This window comes from Papaver somniferum, chromosome 8 (assembly GCF_003573695.1).
Source record: "Papaver somniferum cultivar HN1 chromosome 8, ASM357369v1, whole genome shotgun sequence".
Taxonomy (NCBI): domain Eukaryota; kingdom Viridiplantae; phylum Streptophyta; class Magnoliopsida; order Ranunculales; family Papaveraceae; genus Papaver; species Papaver somniferum.
Window position 1 is genome coordinate 170,439,070 of NC_039365.1, and position 20,786 is coordinate 170,459,855.

At 37.5% G+C, this 20,786-nt stretch overlaps 1 protein-coding gene and 1 pseudogene across 1 annotated transcript; one reads left to right on the forward strand and one right to left on the reverse strand.

Annotated features, from left to right (window-relative positions):
* Nucleotides 1-3,184: 3,184 nt before the first annotated feature.
* LOC113303949 lies at nucleotides 3,185-9,249 on the forward strand (annotated as a pseudogene).
* An 81-nt stretch (nucleotides 9,250-9,330) lies between these two features.
* Nucleotides 9,331-12,388, reverse strand: LOC113303950 (putative esterase YitV). Its single transcript, XM_026553033.1, has 13 exons — nucleotides 12,005-12,388; nucleotides 11,689-11,765; nucleotides 11,524-11,598; nucleotides 11,313-11,441; nucleotides 11,125-11,211; nucleotides 10,917-10,970; nucleotides 10,630-10,720; nucleotides 10,465-10,535; nucleotides 10,287-10,356; nucleotides 10,116-10,168; nucleotides 9,907-10,000; nucleotides 9,721-9,818; nucleotides 9,331-9,605 (listed from the first exon to the last, which is right to left on the reverse strand). Exons 1-13 carry the CDS (start codon nucleotides 12,129-12,131, stop codon nucleotides 9,519-9,521), a joined length of 1,113 nt encoding a protein of 370 aa, XP_026408818.1. The 5' UTR covers nucleotides 12,132-12,388; the 3' UTR covers nucleotides 9,331-9,518.
* Between the last annotated feature and the right edge of the window lie 8,398 nt (nucleotides 12,389-20,786).

Here is a 20,786-nt window from a genome sequence, read left to right on the forward strand (position 1 = left end):
TGCATCGTTCCAGAACTCAAAACTGTAAGCCTATTATGGATCATATGAATGCGAAACTTCATAGTTGGAATAAAAAGATTGTTAATTAGGCTGGTAAGACTACTCAACTAAATTCTGTTTTAAGTAATATGAGTTCTTATCACATGCAAGTACTTAAGCTACCTGATACATCTCTTCGTCAAATGGATCAGATTCAAAGAAACTATTGGTGGAATAGTTCTTCTAGTCACAATAATAGGCACTTCATTTCTTGGAACAACATGCGTCTTCCCAAAAGACTAGGTGGATTAGGTTTGAAACATTTACAACATTATAATTCTGCCATGTTAGCTAAACTGACCTGAAATCTCATGCATAATCATTCTGATCTTTGTGGGGATTTTCTAAAAAGTAAGTATTTTCCTTATCATGATTTAAAGCATGAACCTCCTCCGGTAAATAAGAACTATAGTTGGATTTGGCAAAGTATAACTCATGGTATTAACATCATTCATCAGTTTAGTAAGTGGAAAGTGGGAACTGGAACTTCAATCAATATATGTAAACACAATTGGATACCTAGTGAAACTAATTCTTTGTATAAGTGGAATGATTTAAACATCAATGAAGTTCAGTGGGTGAATCAACTTATCAACTCAGATTCAAATGAATGGAATATACTCCTTTTACGTCAACTCTTTTCCCTGCTCAGCTGAACTCCATTTTAACTATTCCTATTGATATGCAACATGATGATGTCTTACTGTGGCCACTTACTTCAACTGGTAAATTTACTAAAACCTCTACTTATCAACATTTATGTAGTCTTACTTCATCTTCCATACCTTCTTCATTCAATACCTCTTTTTAGATGAAATTCTGGAAGTTAAAGATTCCTCATAAATTGCAGATTTTCTTATGGAAACTTATACATAATACTCTCCCTGTCAAACATAATCTAAGACATTATTCTACTACAAATGATGTTACTTGTATGCTGTGTAATTCTAATCAGATTGAAGATATTAACCATCTGTTTTTCACTTGCCACTTTGCCAAGACTATTTGGAATGCTTGTTTGCCTCAGCATTACAATCATCTTCAACAATATCTTACTCTTCATGATTGGTTTGATTCTTGGTCTTCTCCAACTTCAGTTATTAATTTCAGTTCAGATATTCCATCAATCCATGGTATTACAACAACTTTATGGCATATCTGGAAATTTAGATGCCAAGTAATGTTTCAGCATTCTGCTATTAATCCTAACTCAGTGTTATGTCCTTTATTTAAGTACTTGACAGACGTGGCTTATAGTTCTCTCTACTCATCATATTGTGCATACTAGGAATCTGATAGATCATGAAAATCATGGGGTTGCACCGCCACCAGATGTCTTCAAAATTAATATTGCTGCTTCTTTTAAGAAGTCATTTTACTTAGCTGGTATTGCAATGATAGTGAGAAACTCTACAGGGATATATGTTACAGGAAAAGGAATTTTGAAACGGGTAATACATGCTAATCAAGCAGAAACTTGGGTGCTGCTGGAAGCAATGCTTTGGGCTAAAGTGCAAGCATGGGAAAAGGTTATCTTCGAATCTGATTGTAAAAATCTAGTTCTTTTTATAAATACAGGTTTGACACTTCCTCCTTGGCAATCTTCTTCTATTTTAAATATGTGTGTTAGCTTATTTAAAGACCAGTCTAACTGGAGTTGTAAGTTTGTTCCTAAAGTGTGCAATAAAACGACAGATTTTCTAGCCAAATCTGTCCGTAAGTTATGTTATGTTGGTGAATGGTGGCATGAAGCTCCAGCCAACCTCCTTGTAAATTTGGCTTCTGATGTAAGTTAACTTCTGTCTAATACAGTATATCTTTTCTTTGCAAAAAAAAATAAATACCGAGTCCTACTGAATACCGAGTCCAAAATTTCAAACTAACTCAGACCAAATATGAATGAGATCGATCCTGATGTGTATCCCACCATTTGCCCTCATTCATTTCCCCATGTGACGCGTTTCGCATTTAAACCCCACATCTAAAGCTTGAACCTTTTGGGATCCGTATTGGGTCCCTGGCTGAATGCGAACAACCAGAAAAAGCGCAACACTTGATGAGGAAAATAATTACGGGGAAATGTAATGGAGGTGTAAGGCTTAGTCTTATGGGCTAGATTTAGCTTTTACATTAGACAAAAAGCGTTGCAAATTCTTCTCAAAGCGTTGTCCATTCTTTAACAATACTTCTCTTTTCAGATATATTTCGAATGCCAATAAATAGTGAGATAGTTGCGTGGTTTCATTCATCGCAACCAAAATTTTACTTTTCGGAGAATGGTTCAGAAAAATTGTTTTATTTTTTGATCCAACAGTTGAGTTATTCCACTCAGCGCAACCACATGGAATAGTTCAGAGCATCATGATACTAGATTGGAATGACTATAAGACTTAGGTGGATATTCTAGCTAATGTAGACTTCCAATCTGGAAGACCATAAGACTAACATTTTCCAAATGAGACTCGCGCGGCCAGAAACGAGTCAGCATTCAACAGATCCCCAGATAGGGCTGTCAATGGATGTTAACGTAACGGATATTGTCTCTTCCGCTTCCGCTGCCATTAAAAATTAGCGGATATCCGTTATCCGTTAAATTCCGGCGGAAATAGGAAAATAAAAAACGTTGCCGTTACGTTGGATTTATCGGATAACGGATATTTATCCGTTACTATCCGGTACAAACAGAAAATAGGCTAAAAACACATATCAGCTATTAAATCCAACAAAACAGGTTCTAAATCCATGTCACACACACACAAAACACAGACATACAAATATTCAGATGTTCTAGGCTTCTAGCAAAAGAAAAAATCATGTTTTTTGAAAAGAAAAAGACATCTCCATGACTCCATCTCCATTTTCGACGATACACAAACACAACACAAGAGAAAAAATTTACACGTGCAATACGCACGTTAACGGATAACAGAACTAAACCTAACGGAAATGCACGGTTCCACTACCGTTACGTTAAGAAGGAATTATCCGTTAACTTATCGGTATCGGATATCCGTTTACCGCTATGTCGGACGGTAGCGGTATCGGCTAACGGAAAATCGGTATCCATTGACAGGCCTCTCCCGAGAAAGATAACAAAGAGGGAACACGGGGAATATCTTCTTCTTCCTCGTGATGTTGTGTTCTTTTCTCTTATTTGTTATTACTCTACCGTATGAAAAGCTTTAGGCTTTAGCTACTCTCTGTAACTTTCATCTTCTTTTCCATTAATGAAACTCATGATTTCTCACTTGTATTTGCGTCTTCCGCCCCTTGATGAACACGATGGACGTTGGAGTCGTAACTTGTACTACTTATATCATTCTCACACGGTTCCATTCTCTTTATCCCCCGAGAATAAAAAAATTCAAACGCTTCGAGAATCGGGATGAGGAAGAACAATCTGAGAGTTAGTATGGAAGTTGGAAATGATGGAGTTGCTCTTATCAGGATTTTGAATCCACCTGTTAATGCATTAGCTCCTCCAAGTAATTAACTAAACCCCCCGAAAAATAACCTCTAATTGAATTGAGAATTGGCTAGTCTAATTTTTTATTTTTTCTGATTTTTTGTGGAGGTGGAATTTTAGGTTAATTGGTTTTGATTAATTTGGTTTTTATTGTGAATTTTGTGAAATGAGTTTTGATTTCTTGATTTGATGAGAGAGAGAGAGAGACTGATGAGTTGTTGTTGTTTGTGCTTTGAATTTGCAGTTTTAGCAGGATTGAAGGAGAAATATGCAGAAGCTATGAGTAGTATTATTCTCTAATATACTGGCCTCATAATACTTAAAGGGGAGGGCGGGAGATTTTCAGGTGGTTTCGACATCAGTGTTCTTGAGCTTGTTCATCAGACTGGTAAATGCTTATAAATAACCTGCTTTACTTAGTATCACATTGTAACCAGATTCAATTCTGAAGCCCAATTAACAATTGCGTGTTAAATTTCCGTTTCGCCTCGTAGGGGATATATCTAGGCTCCCTGACGTATCTGTTCAACTTGTATGCAGCATAATCGAAGGTTTTATCTAACTCACAATTAGTTATTTGACCAATAACAAAACCCTATGTCGATCTTCATAAAAAATCTTCGTGCGATTACATTGTGTTTTTGGTTGGATCAGATGCCAAAAAGCCATCAGTTGTTGCTATTGAAGGACTTGCACTTGGAGGTGGTTTAGAATTGATAATGGTTAGTGATTTCTACTAAGTACGGCTGTACGAATCCATATGAAGTTAGTTCTAACTTCTAAGAAATGTAGTGCTGGATTTACTTGTTAACTCCATCCTCCTTGGTTGTAATAGGGATGCCATGCACGTATTGCAACACCAAAAGTTCAGCTTGGCTTTCCAGAGCTTACACTTGGTGTTCTTCCTGGTAATTGATTAACTTTAGATTATGAATATAATGCCAGCAGTTTAGAATTCTAATCAAGCCGTTTTCATTTCATTGGCATTATTTTGTACTCACCAAACAAACTGATTGATATTTTTAAGGAACTCAACGTCTTCCAAGGCTGGTAGGGACTGCAAAGGATATTGAAATGATATTGGTAAGTCTACATTCTGATGAAATTGCTTAACATATGCTTGTCCTTCCTTGTTTTATAGTCCATTGCTCCATTTCTGAATCACAGCTGGAATAACTTGATCTGTTTATCTTAGTTGATTCTTTTGTTGATTGCTTAGAAAATATATTTGCTTAAAATGCTGATTAAGTCGTATTCAAATTGTAGACTTCAAAGTTTATTATGTCTGAAGAAGGGAACAAGCTTGGTCTTATCGATGCCATTGTATCAAAAGAGGAGTTGCTGAGAGTAGTGAGGCTTTGGGCTTTAGACATTGCTGAGAGACGTAAACCTTGGATATCTTCTCTTCAACAGACTAATAAGCTTGGTTCTTTGGCTGAATCACATAAAGTAATTCAAGCTGCAAGGGAACAGGCTAAGAGGACTGCTCCAAATATGCCTCAGCACCAAGCATGCCTTGATGCTGTCGAGGAGGGAATTTTTTTTGGAGGATATTCTGGTGTCTTGAAGGTACTTGGTTTTCTTGGTTTCCAACAATTGCAGTAGTGATATACTGTGGTTTCAGTAAAGATATTCACATCTAAATTTCTCAAATGCTCAGAAAAAAAGATTCTAAATGAATGATAAAATTTACTTTATGGGTATCTGAGTGAAACCTTAAGAAAGAAATTTTATTTTGTTCACAAGAATTAAGAATATGTAGATTTGATTTCCTGAAAATGAACATGAGACTAGAATACGTTTTGATCACAGAAAATGTGCAAATTGAGTACTCAAGGAGAACATATATTAGATGTGTCCTCCTTCAAATAAAATTAAGATGCTCCAGATCAAATCTTTGGGTCTTCTTCTTTTTGAAAGGACCTTTGGTGATAACATCCCTTACATAGTTCACTTCACGACACCCCACCTAATTATTCTAGAGGAGTTACATGCTTGGATCTGGTCTGTATTTTGAATGATATTCCATTTATTACTGATTATACTAAAAAATGCTAATTGCAGGAAGCGAAACTATTCAATGAATTGGTTTTGTCAGACACTTCAAGAGGCCTTCTTCTTTGCCCAGAGTGCAATAGCGAAGGTATAGTTTTTAATGCACATGATGTGTAGCTTACCTTGATTAAGTATTAACATGATTTTATTCTGTTTTGTTTTCTTTTAAACTTTATTTAAAATAAAACTCTCTCAAGTTGACAGCATACATGTCATGTTATTTGGCCATTTCAAAGAGTATTGGCACATTGTATGCAGGAGCTCAAGTTTAGGGGCTTAGGCACTCAGTTATCCATGTAATTATTGGGCTGCTTTTAGATATGCCAGTTAATTTTCGTAAATGATTCTCAAGTAACACCTCACATTAACAAATGGTCTTGCACTATATAGTCAGTAGGTTTACGCATTGTCCGAAAAGTATTATTTTATAAATTACTTAGTTTTATGCTGATTTTCAGTTTCTTCACAAAGCCCTTAACCATACTTCGCCCCAGGTACCTAATGTTACTGATATTGGACTCAAACCAAGGCCTGTAAAGAAAGTCGCTGTTATTGGTGGAGGTCTGATGGGTTCCGGAATTGCCACAGCCCTGTTGTCCTTAAGGAAATCAACCATGAGTACCTGCAGAAGGGGATGAAAACAATAGAAGGTTGGTCTCTAGTCTGCAATTCCATACCACAATCAGTTAACCTTCTCAGATGTTAGCTAGCTGATGCTTGGTAAATTATGAGATCCGTAGATGTGGGTCAGCTGTGAGAGACCACCTGCTTCCTTTGTTTAGATTTAGTCTGACAGAGTCTAGTTAAAAAGTTTATAAAAAAAATACAATGGTTAGGAAACACTTTGAACATATAAAACCTGGAGCATGCTTTATCCTAAAGAAATTATGCATTACAAAGAAACCTTAATTCGCCTTTTTGTTTGAAGAATCCATTTTTTATGCTGTATTTTGGAATTTGAGTTGGGATTTAGTAACAAATAATAAATTATGATATCACGGTTGCAGGAAAGATGCTAAAATATTATGATTTTCATAAGCTGGTTGACATGGATACAGTGTAATTTCTCTACAGTGAAATAAAATTTTACTGGTATTCTTAGCCAGGTCAAAGAACGTGATGCTTTGTATGCTTGGTAAAAATATTACCCTTTGACCATTTTTATTTTGAAACTCATAGTCCAACAATGAGGGGCAGGAAATCTTCGAAGTTTAGTGGCAAAGGGAAAAACGACAGAAGATAAGGTGAAGAAAGCCCTCTTGATTCTTACAGGCGTATTGGACTATGCAGAATTTAAGCATGTGGATATGGTGATAGAGGTACACTTTATTTTATTTTTACACCTTTTTGTTCTTTTCTTGTTGGTTGGGCCAATAATCATTTTTACACTTTCCTGTGTCCTGTAAGTGAAATGTAATAGGCCCATAACAGCAAAAACCTGCTCGAGTTATCTTGTTAAGATTTCATATGCTTTAGGACTTGAGCACATGAGTTTTTGGGTACTTGTCAATTCTCTTGTGTTGTTCCCAATAGCTTATTTAGTTCGTCTTGATGTCCTCATGTTGAGGACACCCTCCTGTGTGCAAATGGGTTGATATGCTGCTAAAGTGGCTTTCTGGTAATCGCAGGCTGTTACCGAAAGTATCCCAGTGAAGCAGTCAATATTTCGTGAACTTGAGAAGGTCTGCTCCTGCGACTGCATTCTGGCATCAAATACATCTACTATTGATCTCAACGTTGTTGGCCAAAAGACGAGTTCTCAAGAACGCATTATAGGGGCATATTTTTTCAGGTCATTATGCTTTCCCTTCTGTTTTTCTTGTTATTAGTTTTAGCATGGCCTTACCAATAATAGAGATTTGAAAGGTGTTGAAAAGTACCCAGCATTGTCTATTTATGAACCATTGACTTATCAGTTAATCTCTTAAAGGGACAACAAACTAAATTTTAATATCACACTTCATCTCCGGAACTACCCTTTAAACATTTACGCCTTCAGTTATTATTCGTGCATGGGTTTAGTACGACCCTTTTTCAACAGTCCTGCCCATGTGATGTCTCTCCTGGAAATTGTGCGCACTGATAAGACCTCCTCCCAAGTAATTCTTGATCTCATGACAGTTGGCAAGACCGTAAAGAAAGTTTGCGTGGTAGTGGGAAACTGCATAGGCTTTGCAGTAAACCGTACCTTCTTTCCTTACACTCAAGGGGCACATATTTTGGCAAACTTGGGTGTGGAGGTGTTCAGGATTGATAGATTGATCAGCAGTTTTGGCATGCCAATTGGCCCTTTCCAGTAAACTTCTTGCTCTTTCACTCTTATGTGAATCTTTATTTGATTGACATCCCCAGTCATTTATTGCTTGCATTATCTCTCTTCTTATAACGAAGTCTCTCTTTCGAAACAATAAGTATACTTAATTCAAAGTGCTGCATGTATCTGATCAGCTCATTTTTCTTTTTCTCTCTTAATGAAGGCTTCAGGATTTAGCTGGATATGGAGTAGGTATGGCAGTTGGCGAAGAGTTTTCGTCTTCCTTCCCAGATAGGACATTCAAGTCTCCACCTCGTTGAGCTGCTATTGAAAGATGGACGAAATGGTCTGTATGAAGATCTGAGTTCTTACATTAGCACATTATAACTCCTCTGAGATATAAACACACCCTTGTTAATTTCCTATGATGCTATCTTCTGAATTTCAGGTAAAAATAATGGAAAAGGATACTATAAGTATGAAAAGGGATGCAAACCAAAACCTGATCTTACTGTGCTTCCAATTATTAAGGAATCGATTAAGCTTACTAATCTTATGCCTGGTGGAAAGGTTTCACACCTCTCCCTGTAGTTAATGTTAGAAAATTTGATATCTTGATCTTTTACATATATTTTGGTTGCAGTGGATCAATCCATCTTCATTAACGTGCAATCGTAATGTCAAAAGTCCACACTGACTTTCTAATGGATGTAATGCAGCCTTTATCTCTGAGTGATCAAGAAATAGTGGAGATGATAATGTTCCCAGTGGTGAATGAAGCATGTCGAGTTTTGGATGGAGGAGTTGTTGTCCGAGCATCAGATCTTGATGCTGCATCTATCCATGGAATGAGTTTTCCTTCTTACCGGTAACCATCCTTGATGCTTTGTGGATTTGATAGGTACCCATGCACATTCACTTGGAGAACATATGTATTTCAGCATTTCAGCGTTTTAAAATGTGTGCCTGTTTTCATAATATTGAACTTCTCCTCTGTATTATAGTGGTGGACTTGTATTTTGGGCTGATACTGTTGGAGCTAAACATATATACTCAAGTCTCAAGAAGTGGTTAGAAATGTATGGTAACTTCTTCAGACCATCAGAATTCTTAGAAGACAGAGCAATTAAGGGAATTCCACTGGTATGTTTTCTTTCTCCTCTCTTTCTTCCCACCTGTTGAAATCACTTATTTTTGCACCACAAGGATGTTTTCTGGAATCAAATCTGTTCACGAAGTTTTTTTTTTGTAAGTTGTTTCACAAGTGCATGATTTTGTTTCTTCTTCCTGCAGAGTGCACCACCTTCAACACCTCAAGCTCCAAAATCACGTATATAAGTGGAACTTATTGGGGGGAAAAGAAAAATGGAAATCAGTAACTTTATTAACTTTGAAGAGAATTCTGGAAGGGGAATCAGAATTCAAGTTACAGTGTGAATGTTGTATATTGTGAAACAAATGTGAATTTTACAGGTTCAGTTGTGATCTTCTTGGTAGAGTGAGTATAGGCACAGTAGGGATGAATTTAATATTTTTATTAATTTAAAATAAAGAATACAAATGCGAGTCCAATGAAAGAAAAAATAACAGTACAATGGTAAACACACCAGTGGGAACTGCTTTTCTGGTTGGTAAATCAACAAAGTTGTTGAACAATCCAAAATGGAAACACTACTACAGAGCGTTCTGAACATTTTTCTTGTTTTACTTGAGGAATTTGTCGAACCATTCACTGGCTTCTTTCACCATAAGAGAAGTTATCATATGTCCAATTCCAGGTTCTGCTATTGCCTGAGGAGTCGATTAAAAAAAAAGTGTGAATAGATTAGGGTAGAAAAACTATAGGTTTTTTCATTCAGAATTATCCTTATAGTTTTTCTATTTGTTGAGGGTTTGGAATGCTTACATTGAAGTTTTGTGGACAATTAGCCTCACTGTAAGCCAATCTTGCTTTCGCAAAGGGAATTTCCAACCCTGCAATAGGGTTACGAGGATCTTCCGCACCTGCAGGTTGAAACAAAGCATGAACCTTAAGAATCCAGCTTTTTGCAGCAAGTGTTTTCGTAACATCTTGATGTTAATAGTGGTATACCATTTAGAATCAGCAATGGACGTGGTGAAATGGCTGGAACTGAGTAAGGTGCATCAAACTCTGAAGCTAGACCTGGGGCAATCCTATCCCATACCTGCAACAGTATTATCCCGCTAAGTAATGAATCATGGGAAAGAAATACGAATCTGATGTTGCAGACGATGCTCGGACTGCAGATTTAACCCAATAACCGAAGGGATTGTGCTGACCTTCTCCACCACATCTCTATCAATCTCATCCTTTCCTAAATCAGTTCGTGCTTCTGAAACAATGAGATTTATGTTTTAGAAATATGACACCATGTGTGGTCATTGCAAATAAGCAAGCTCGTCAAAATGATACATTTTCTCTTCTCCTGAATTTGTAATACTAGTACTTACTTTCAAAAACTGCTTTTATGCTATTCACTCGAGCTTGCCACTGGTCATTATCTATTGCCCATCGGAATCCCTGCAAACATTCGTTAAATACATTATACAGAACTATGTTCTCAATTTAACTTTCAGAAACTTCTTTTTCAAATGGGTGAAGGCAGAAGCCAAAGAACGTAAAGTGCACCTGAACACCAATTATTGGGACAACCACTGCATACCGTGTATCCACAAAAGCTGCAAAGCAGGCATGCATCCCTACACCAAAGAACTACCATATTATTGCCGCTTATCTTTTGCCACTGTAACAATTCACATTATATCTTGTACTAATAAATGTCATTTAACGAACCTCCCAGCGATTCGCCAGTAATCCCAATCCTACTAGGATCAATATCTTCTCTTTGTGAAAGATAATCTGCCAGTTTTATTAAATCCCATACCTGCCATGACAATTCCGTACTTAGAAATTTGGTATGTAACACAATAACTGAAACCATCAATATGCTGACACAGTTTTACCACGACAACAAAATGAAAAGTTCAGAATAGCAGAGAGACGATGTAAGGGTAATTTGATTTGAAGCACCAGGTCTGAGCTCTGTATCAAATGTGAAACTAACTCAAAACCGGAATTACCGTCTCAAATATGAAAGGCATTGTATCACCCTTTTCCCATGATTCTACAAGAGCCTGCATTTGAATCACAAAACAAGAAAATACAATTACACTTATTTTTCTGAGAAGAAATTGGATAACATGGGGAAAAAAGTATCGTAATTATGCATAAAAGTCATTTTTTTTAGAAATGACAAAAGAAGAAGATAGATGGGGATAGAAACAATACATCTCTATATGTGGTCAAATTCTTAGCTCGTTCACCATGGTATCGAGAATCAATAGCAACAGCTATATATCCCCGTGAAGCATAAGCCTGACGAAGCAAAACAAATGTATATGAATAATTCTTCCAAAATAATGAGCAAATTCTAATGAAGCCGCAAGCAAAAAGAAAAAATAGTGAGTAATCTTTACTTCTAACAACGGTCGTAACCATTCTTTGCATTTGTTTGTGCTGTGTAAAAATACAATCGCTGGCCTTTTCTGGTGCTCGCTTCCTTTCAAGCTCAAAATCAACACCGGTAAACGCCCCTGCTCACTTTCCTACCAAATGAAACAAACAACCCAAATCAAGATAATTCAAGACAAAGAACTTCCTGCCTAGCTAAATCTTGAGTAACATTACCTCAGTAATCAAGTAAAGGTTCTCTTCAATCAATTGATCCTTCTCGAAATCTTCCCTTGGGCAAGATTCCATTGCCTGGTCAAATATAACCCATAAATAACTAGACTTTCAAGAACACCACCCAAAACATCATCAAATACACAATACATCAAGAATCAACCGAACCTCGCTGCGGGTAGGCCGAGGAGTTTCTTGAATCAAACATTCTACCACAGGTTCCGCCGGCTCCACGGAGACGGGAACTAATGAAAATGCAAAAATTTGCAATCATTGAATCAAATAAGTCAACTTCAAATTGACAATATCATCGCAAAACATCCCAAAAACACCAAAAGTTCTAAATTTTCAATCTTTCATGTAAAATCATACAATTAACTAGAGATTCATAATTGCCAAATTTATCACATAATAAATACATGAAATTCAAAAGAAGGCAGTTAATGGGATTTGAAACCATGACCAAAATGAAGTAATAAATTACCTTGAGTTCTTCTGGATTTAAGGACATCAATGAAATGAGATCTTAGAGTGGATAAGTCAACTTCTGCTGATGCCGAATCCATTAATGGAGAAGGATTTGACAAGTCAACTTGTGATGGTGGATCCATTAATGGAGAGTCCTAGTCTTGTTGTTTGAGGTGTTGCTGGACTTTGACGATGACTTGAGGAGCCTGGTGATCCAAGTGGTGGTGGCTGTATTTAGCACTACAACAAGTGGACCGCCTATGACACGTCAGACCTTGTTTACTACACGTGTTGTGTTGATGTAGAAATCTTGCCTCTGCTAATGGAGGAGGAAGAAGAGTAGGGATGGAATTCAGGATCATCACTCCAGAAATCAGTAGATTTGAACAAATGATTAAAGTAAATATTATCCATATATTACCATCATTAATTTTGTTTTTTCTCATTTATTTTCTTTTGGTGAAAACCATGTTGGTGTACTTTCTTTTATTGTGAAACCTTGGTGAGGAAAGACTTGAACTGTGTCAACGACTCAATAGTCAAGTCTGGTGTGAGGGAAGAGGAGGATGTGGGCATGCAGCACATTGCTGCTAAGGGAAGTGTCACGAATTGAATATACTTGTTTTCTGTTTACAGGCTCTTTCTTATCATGCACAAATTTTCTATTGGAAAATGGGTCATTTGTCCAAATATTTTTAAAATATGGTTCAAATGGACGAGTAAAAATTAGTATAGGTGAAAAGGACACTAAAAAAAATAGCAAGGATGAAACTGGATTCATCCCGACGTAAACTTAAAAAATAGTAAGGATAAAACTGGATGCATCCTGATGTAAATTAAAAATAAGAAAAAGTATTTGAAAATGGATAGGATAAAACCGTTTACATTCTGGCTATTTTTACATTTTTGTCCATTTAAACAGTATCAAAATCTAAATGTTCTTTTCATTCAGGAATTATTGATTTTTGTCTTTTTGACCAATTTTGTGAATTTCTATTGTGAAAATGAGAAATTTTATCATATTCAAGAACAATGCCACTGGTTATCTCATCTCCACCCACTTCATATCTCTCTATCGTCTGTCTTTTAAGAGCAACTGCAGTGGACGAGTAAACCCAAATATTTGATCCAGTGGGCTGGCGCAGTGGGATGGACTATCGATCAAAATTTGATCAAAGAGTAAAAACCAGACCAAATTTGGTCGGCGACCAAGACCAAACCAAAATATAGTCAGGCGTTTATATAATCTCCGCCTACACCACGGACGTTGATATAGTCTACGCCACTCATCAGGCACTCGTATAGTTAACGTCCAACGAACAGGCGTTGGTAAAATGTACGCCTGGATGGGGCATTGGTTAAATGTACGCCCCGTCGGGCGTACGTAAAGTTAACGCGGGCAACAGGCGTTTATATAGTCAACGCCTAAAGTTTTAAAACTTTAGGAAATTTGCTTGGGGCGTTGTCTTTATCAACGCCCCATTTTTTTTTTTTTTTTGAACCCGGGCGAACGTATAATCTCCGTCCCACACACCAGGCGTTGCTATAGTTCACGCCCCATACCAGGCGTTATCTTTATCAACGCCCCATACCAGGTGTTATCTTTATCAACGCCCCATGCCAGGCGTAATCTTTATCTACGCTGGACGATGAAGCGGACTTTATATCAACGCGCGACCAAATTTACTCGTCACCCGCTACGCTACAGGACGGACCAAACCCAAATTTAGTCTTCTTTTTTAGTCTTTGGTCTTTAGTTATACTCGCACCACTGTGGACGCTCTAACTCCTCTTAACACGTACTTAACAAATGACAACGTCTAGATGAAAAGTAATGCGGTACCAAATCCCGTATGGGATAAACCTTTTAGTAGTGTTGAAAAGTAATGCCTTTTTTTTTTTTTTCCTATATGTGGTCTCTTTTGCACCACTCATTTTTGCATTCCCTTCTTTTATCCGTAGATTCCATTCTAGTTTTTTGATTACTATCATTTAAGAAAATCTATCACAAGTAATGTAGGGAATAGATCGGACATCTAAAGGGATACAGTTGAAAAGTAATGTCATTCGGAAAATACTCAGAGAAGCGGAGTTAGAATTGAATACAGGAGGGGCTTCAAAAAAAAATTTATGCATGGTTGGATATTCTTACCTTGGTTTCACCGTAGTTGCATGGTCAGCAGCCATGCGACTGGTTTCTTTTGTGTCCCATGATGGCTCTGCTACCTAAGATTTCTTGTGTGTCCTATGATGGCTCTGCTACCTAAGACAAATCATAATCCACATGGGCGGAGCTAGCCCGTTATAAGGGTGTCCACTTGCATCCCTGTCCAGCTGACTCCAAAGTCCATTTTAGGTCCTTTAAGAATTTTCTTCTTATAAATAAGCCTGTTTTTGCATTTTTATACCTCTAAAATTTTTGTTTGCACCCATAGCAAATTTTTGCACACCATTCCCAATTTCCCACTATTCTTGGCTCCGCGCCCCCAAACGTTACACTAGTACACGTGCTAATTTTGTCTAAATCTACCGAGAATCTAATGTATACAATGTTTTAAAAAAACCTGGCGTTTTTAGGGGCCACTCAAAAGGATTTAGGGGCCATCAATTTATACCCAGCCAAAGACTCTAGTTAAGGGGTACCCTATATGATATTGAAGTTACATAAATCCCCTTCTGGTAAAACTGTATAAAAACCAAATCAAAAACAATTCTACTCATTTCAACTCTTCTTCTTCCAGTTTCATATTATCTTCCGATTGTGGAAGAAAAAAAAAATTTCCTCGTTCAACCGAAACATCGCCGCGAATCGTAAAATCAAAACATCGTCGATTCGATTATAAAACAATGGATAAGAGAAATGAAACCCACAGACCTAGAACCAAAAATGTTGCTCGGGCTATCGATCCAAACATTGGAATTTTAGCAAGAAATAAAGAAATTCTTGCTGCAAATGAAGAAGAATGCGAAGAACAAGTACCCGACAATGTAGTCGGTGGTGGCGATTCCGAGACTCAAACACTTCGTCAACTTCAAATGGCCCCAATTAGGTAAGAATCTATCATTTTTGGGATTTATTTCGCTTTAATTCGTCGAATCGAGAAAAAAAATTTCTAGGGTTTTCGGTTATTTATCCAGATTCGGACGATATGCATGCTCATTTACTTCCGAATGTAGTCGTGTTCTTCATTTTTCAAGAACATCGACAGTATTCGGGAGAAAGATTTGATGATTATCTGCCGAATATTGGTGGCCATATCTTCCTGGATACAAACTGCTAATAATCGGTAGTTTAATGAATTTTTTGGCTACCGAATATATTTAAGTAGACACAAAGTATTCGGAAGAACACTCACTACCGAATGTATATATTGAAAAAATCTCAAAATTTATGATATAGGAAAAATCCCATTTTGGGGCCAGTATTTATTCGGAAGACAATATAATGTTTTATACCTCCGATTGTGTAGGATAAAATTTTAGAGTTTCTGAACTCCAGTTGATGAATATTCGGTTGTAAACGTGTTTAGTTATATTCCGATTTTTTTCATTCGGAAAAAATATGTGTCTTCTTACTTCCGAATTTGTACATTCGGGTTATAGAGGTGCACTTTTTCTTCCGATTGTGTAGGATGAAAAATTTACAGCTTCTGAACTCCAATTGATGTATATTCGGTTGCAAATATGTTTAGTTAGCTTCCGATTGTTTTGTATTCGGGAACAATATGTGTCTTCTTACGTCCGAATGTGTACATTCGGGTTATATTTCCATACTTTGTCTTCCGATTGTATAGTTTGTAAATATTGTTCCTTTCTTTGTTGTTTAGACAAAGTCGAGAAGGAGGAAGAAAGTGACAGCTAGTGCTAGGAGGGAAAGGAGTGCCAAAGATAATTCAGGTGCTCAACAAAGCGAACAAGAACAAAGCAGTCAACAAGGAGTGCAACCAACTGTTGAACAACAAGGCAGTGAACAAGGGGTGCGACCAAGTGTTGAACAAGCCGCTCAACAAAGTGCAGGACCAAGTGTTGAACCAGTTGATCCAGTGGCAAGAGTAGAAGGAAGGACAACCAAGTGGTACCCAAAAAGCCAAAAAAGGAAAAGATGTTGTAAGGAAGGATATTGCTAAGAAAGCATCACATCTTGTCCCTCAGCACTTGAAGAAGAAGGGTATTCCAGCAGGCACAATCCTTGGACTACCAGATGGAGGAAAATTGCTATTTGGATACAAAGACTCATGGGCCAGAGAAATATATGAAACCGAGGTAATAAAATTACTATTTTTTATTAATGTATTGTCTATGTGTTATATCGTAATACTTGTATTAAGGATTTTTTTATGTACTTTAATAGGATCATCAAGATGCGGTCCGTCTACTCAAACCTACCGCCGCACCAACAAAAATGCTTGCGTGGCCTTTATCCGGTGAATGTGAAAGGTTCAAGACAATTGTTGCCAACTCGGGGTTAGCTAATGCCGCCGAGAATTCATTGTTGGAACATGATCGTGTGGCCATATCGGCGTTCGTGGAGAGAATGTATCCTGAGACCGATACTTTCCATATGCCGTTTGGGGAGATGACGATCACCCCGGATGATGTTGTGCAGATTCTTAACCTTCCCGACCAAGGCACAGCTGTGAAGTTTAACTACACAAAGCAGTTAAGTTGGGCACAACTTTATTCTCTAACTAACAAGTGCTTAGGTTGGGATGAAGAGACAACAACAGCAGAGTTTAGGAGGCATGCAAGTTACAGAACAAGACAGATCAACATTACAGCTTTGATGAATATGTTTCGAGGCACCTTGGAGAAGGAAAAGAATGGAACGTTAACTGATGAGCAAGTGAACCACGCTGCCACCGCATATCTCCTTTGTGTATTGGGATGTGTCATATTCCCCAATACTTCTGGCAACCGGATCGACGCCAACCTTATACAACTTTTGGATCCTCTCCATGAAGTCGGTGACTATTCTTGGGGCACGGCATGCCTAGCATTCTTGATGGAAGAGTTGAGAAAGGCTTCGAGGCTAGGAACCTGCCAAGTTGCCGGGAATGTGGCTCTATTGCAGGTTTTTTCTTTAACTCTATAACTCACTCTATAGTTTCAGTAGACAATACATATGATGCATATCCATAACTCCAAATGACGCATATTCGGTAGGAAATTATCCATCTCTTTTCCCGAATGTTGGTTATTCGGTGGTTAAGTACTTACTTTGTTTTCCGATTATATACAATCGGAAATATTCTTTTGATATTAGAACCGAATATACAGGCCAGAAAAGCTATAGGTTACTGAACTCCAAATGACGCATATTCGGTAGGAATTGATCCATCTTTTTCCGAATGTTGGTTATTCGGTGGCTAGGTACTTATTGTTTTCCGATTATATACAATCGGAAAATTCTTTTGATATTAGAACCGAATATACAGGCCAGAAAAGCTATAGGTTACTGAACTCCAAATGACGCATATTCGGTAGGAATTGATCCATCTTTTTCCGAATGTTGGTTATTCGGTGGCTAGGTACTTAATTGTTTTCCGATTATATACAATCGGAAATATTCTTTTGATATTAGAACCGAATATACAGGCCAGAAAAGCTATAGGTTACTGAACTCCAAATGACGCATATTCGGTAGGAAATGATCCATATATATTTCGAATGTTGTGTATTCGGTGGATAGCTACTCAGTTTTGTTTCCGATTATATAATCGGAAATTATGTTTGGAAATTACTACCGAATATACACAATCTATTTACTAAAACTTGGTTTCTTATGTATATAGGCATGGATCTATGACCACTTCCCTATCCTGAAGTTGGCCGGAGAGAACCCGGGGTGGTGCAAAGGTACTCCTAGAGGAACAAAGTATATATTTGAAGACAACCGTTCTAGGACAAAGGAGCAGCAGTTGATTCGCATGAGGGAGATTTTGGACCAATTGAAGGCCTCAGACGTATGCTTTGATCCATACAAGGAAGATCGAGTCAGTGGGCATATAAATGTTCGGTCGGACTTGTCCCTTTATTTTGGACCATTGTGGCACCCCACAGGATATGTGATGTATAACCCCTCTAGGGTGATGCGACAACACGGGTATATACAACATCAACCTCTGGAGAAAATGGGGGATTACTACAAATTGGAGTTGGAGTTGTGTTCTTCTAGTGGTGACAATCTCACGATTGTTCACACAGGCCCACCTACTGTTCTTGATAACTGGGATAAGAGGAATGACTTCATTATCGACACTGGTAGACGAACCATCCGAGGTGATGAAAATTCTCCAGACTATATGAGTTGGTATAACAAGGTATCACATCCTTTGGTTATCCGTGAAATCAAATCCAACACTACTGCGGCGGGTTCAAGTTATAATTGTATCATCAAAGACAAACCAGCTGGTTATGATAGACTGGTGCGTGTTCTTATATTTTTGTTCATTTTATATTATTCCTATAAATCTTAGGTAATTACCGTTTGATGTTATGTCATTACGTATAAAAAACAGGTGAATAGGTTCAAGCGTGTTTCCAAAATGTTAACTGCATGCTTGAAGAGCGGAGATCCCATGCCAGCTGAGAAGATCAAAGAGGCTAGAGATCTAGTTGATAATATGGATAACGAAGATTATGCTGCCCAGTTTGGGGAGAAAGTCACGAAGAGGCATCAGCCCAAGGTGGCAGTATCAAAGACGGGTAAAAGAACTCGAGCTTCATCGAGCGCTGAAGCTGCTCCAACTGAAGGTGCTCAAACTGAAGGTGCTCAAACCCGTGGTCGTGCAGGACTGGGAGGTAGTCACGGTCGTAAAGTAAAGAAGAGCAGATAAATGACAATGATTTTTGTTGTACATTCGGAAATTTGTTTGGGTAACTAAGTTAGACAAGTTCAAATGACAATGATTTGTGTGGTATATTCGGAAGTTTTGGTAACTAATTTAACTTCCGATTATTTCAAAGACAAAATTTGAAAAGTATAAGTTTTTCCAAATTCTGATTTTTGGGCCATCGTACATTCGGAACTTTAAAAAAACCTATCCTCCGAATATCACAAGTTCAAAACAAACCACGCCATGGCTCCAGGTGGTTCCAAGGGCCAATATTGAAGGTTAGACATCCCATATTCGGAAGTTTTGGTAACTAATTTAACTTCCGATTATTTCAAAGACAAAATTTGAAAAGTATAAGTTTTTCCAAATTCTGATTTTTGGGCCATCGTACATTCGGAACTTTATAAAAAACCTATCCTCCGAATATCACAAGTTCAAAACAAACCACGCCATGGCTCCAGGTGGTTCCAAGGGCCAATATTGAAGGTTAGACATCCCATATTCGGAAGTTTTGGTAACTAATTTAACTTCCGATTATTTCAAAGACAAAATTTGAAAAGTATAAGTTTTTCCAAATTCTGATTTTTGGGCCATCGTACATTCGGAACTTTATAAAAAACCTATCCTCCGAATATCACAAGTTCAAAACAAACCACGCCATGGCTCCAGGTGGTTCCAAGGGCCATATTGAAGGTTAGACAGCCCATATTCGGAAGTTTTGGTAACTAATTTAACTTCCGATTATTTCAAAGACAAAATTTGAAAAGTATAAGTTTTTCCAAATTCTGATTTTTGGGCCATCGTACATTCGGAACTTTATAAAAAACCTATCCTCCGAATATCACAAGTTCAAAACAAACCACGCCATGGCTCCAGGTGGTTCCAAGGGCCCATATTGAAGGTTAGACAGCCCAAATTCGGAAGTTTTGGTAACTAATTTAACTTCCGATTATTTCAAAGACAAAATTTGAAAAGTATAAGTTTTTCCAAATTCTGATTTTTGGGCCATCGTACATTCGGAACTTTATAAAAAACCTATCCTCCGAATATCACAAGTTCAAAACAAACCACGCCATGGCTCCAGGTGGTTCCAAGGGCCATATTGAAGGTTAGACAGCCCAATTCGGAAGTTTTGGTAACTAATTTAACTTCCGATTATTTCAAAGACAAAATTTGAAAAGTATAAGTTTTTCCAAATTCTGATTTTTGGGCCATCGTACATTCGGAACTTTATAAAAAACCTATCCTCCGAATATCACAAGTTCAAAACAAACCACGCCATGGCTCCAGGTGGTTCCAAGGGCCAATATTGAAGGTTAGACATCCCATATTCGGAAGTTTTGGTAACTAATTTAACTTCCGATTATTTCAAAGACAAAATTTGAAAAGTATAAGTTTTTCCAAATTCTGATTTTTGGGCCATCGTACATTCGGAACTTTAAAAAAACCTATCCTCCGAATATCACAAGTTCAAAACAAACCACGCCATGGCTCCAGGTGGTTCCAAGGGCCAATATTGAAGGTTAGACATCCCATATTCGGAAGTTTTGGTAACTAATTTAACTTCCGATTATTTCAAAGACAAAATTTGAAAAGTATAAGTTTTTCCAAATTCTGATTTTTGGGCCATCGTACATTCGGAACTTTATAAAAAACCTATCCTCCGAATATCACAAGTTCAAAACAAACCACGCCATGGCTCCAGGTGGTTCCAAGGGCCAATATTGAAGGTTAGACATCCCATATTCGGAAGTTTTGGTAACTAATTTAACTTCCGATATTTCAAAGACAAAATTTGAAAAGTATAAGTTTTTCCAAATTCTGATTTTTGGGCCATCGTACATTCGGAACTTTATAAAAAACCTATCCTCCGAATATCACAAGTTCAAAACAAACCACGCCATGGCTCCAGGTGGTTCCAAGGGCCCATATTGAAGGTTAGACAGCCCAAATGCGGAAGTT

Bases quoted from the DNA above. Each gene is read 5' to 3' on its own strand.
- LOC113303950 (XM_026553033.1), bottom strand. From the start codon at position 12,131: ATGGATCCACCATCACAAGTTGACTTGTCAAATCCTTCTCCATTAATG. The intron at 11,442-11,523 runs GTAATGTTACTC...TTCATTTGGTAG, and splicing joins ACCTTTACTTGATTACTGAG to GAAAGTGAGCAGGGGCGTTT. The intron at 9,819-9,906 runs GTATACCACTAT...TTCAACCTGCAG, and splicing joins TCCATTGCTGATTCTAAATG to GTGCGGAAGATCCTCGTAAC.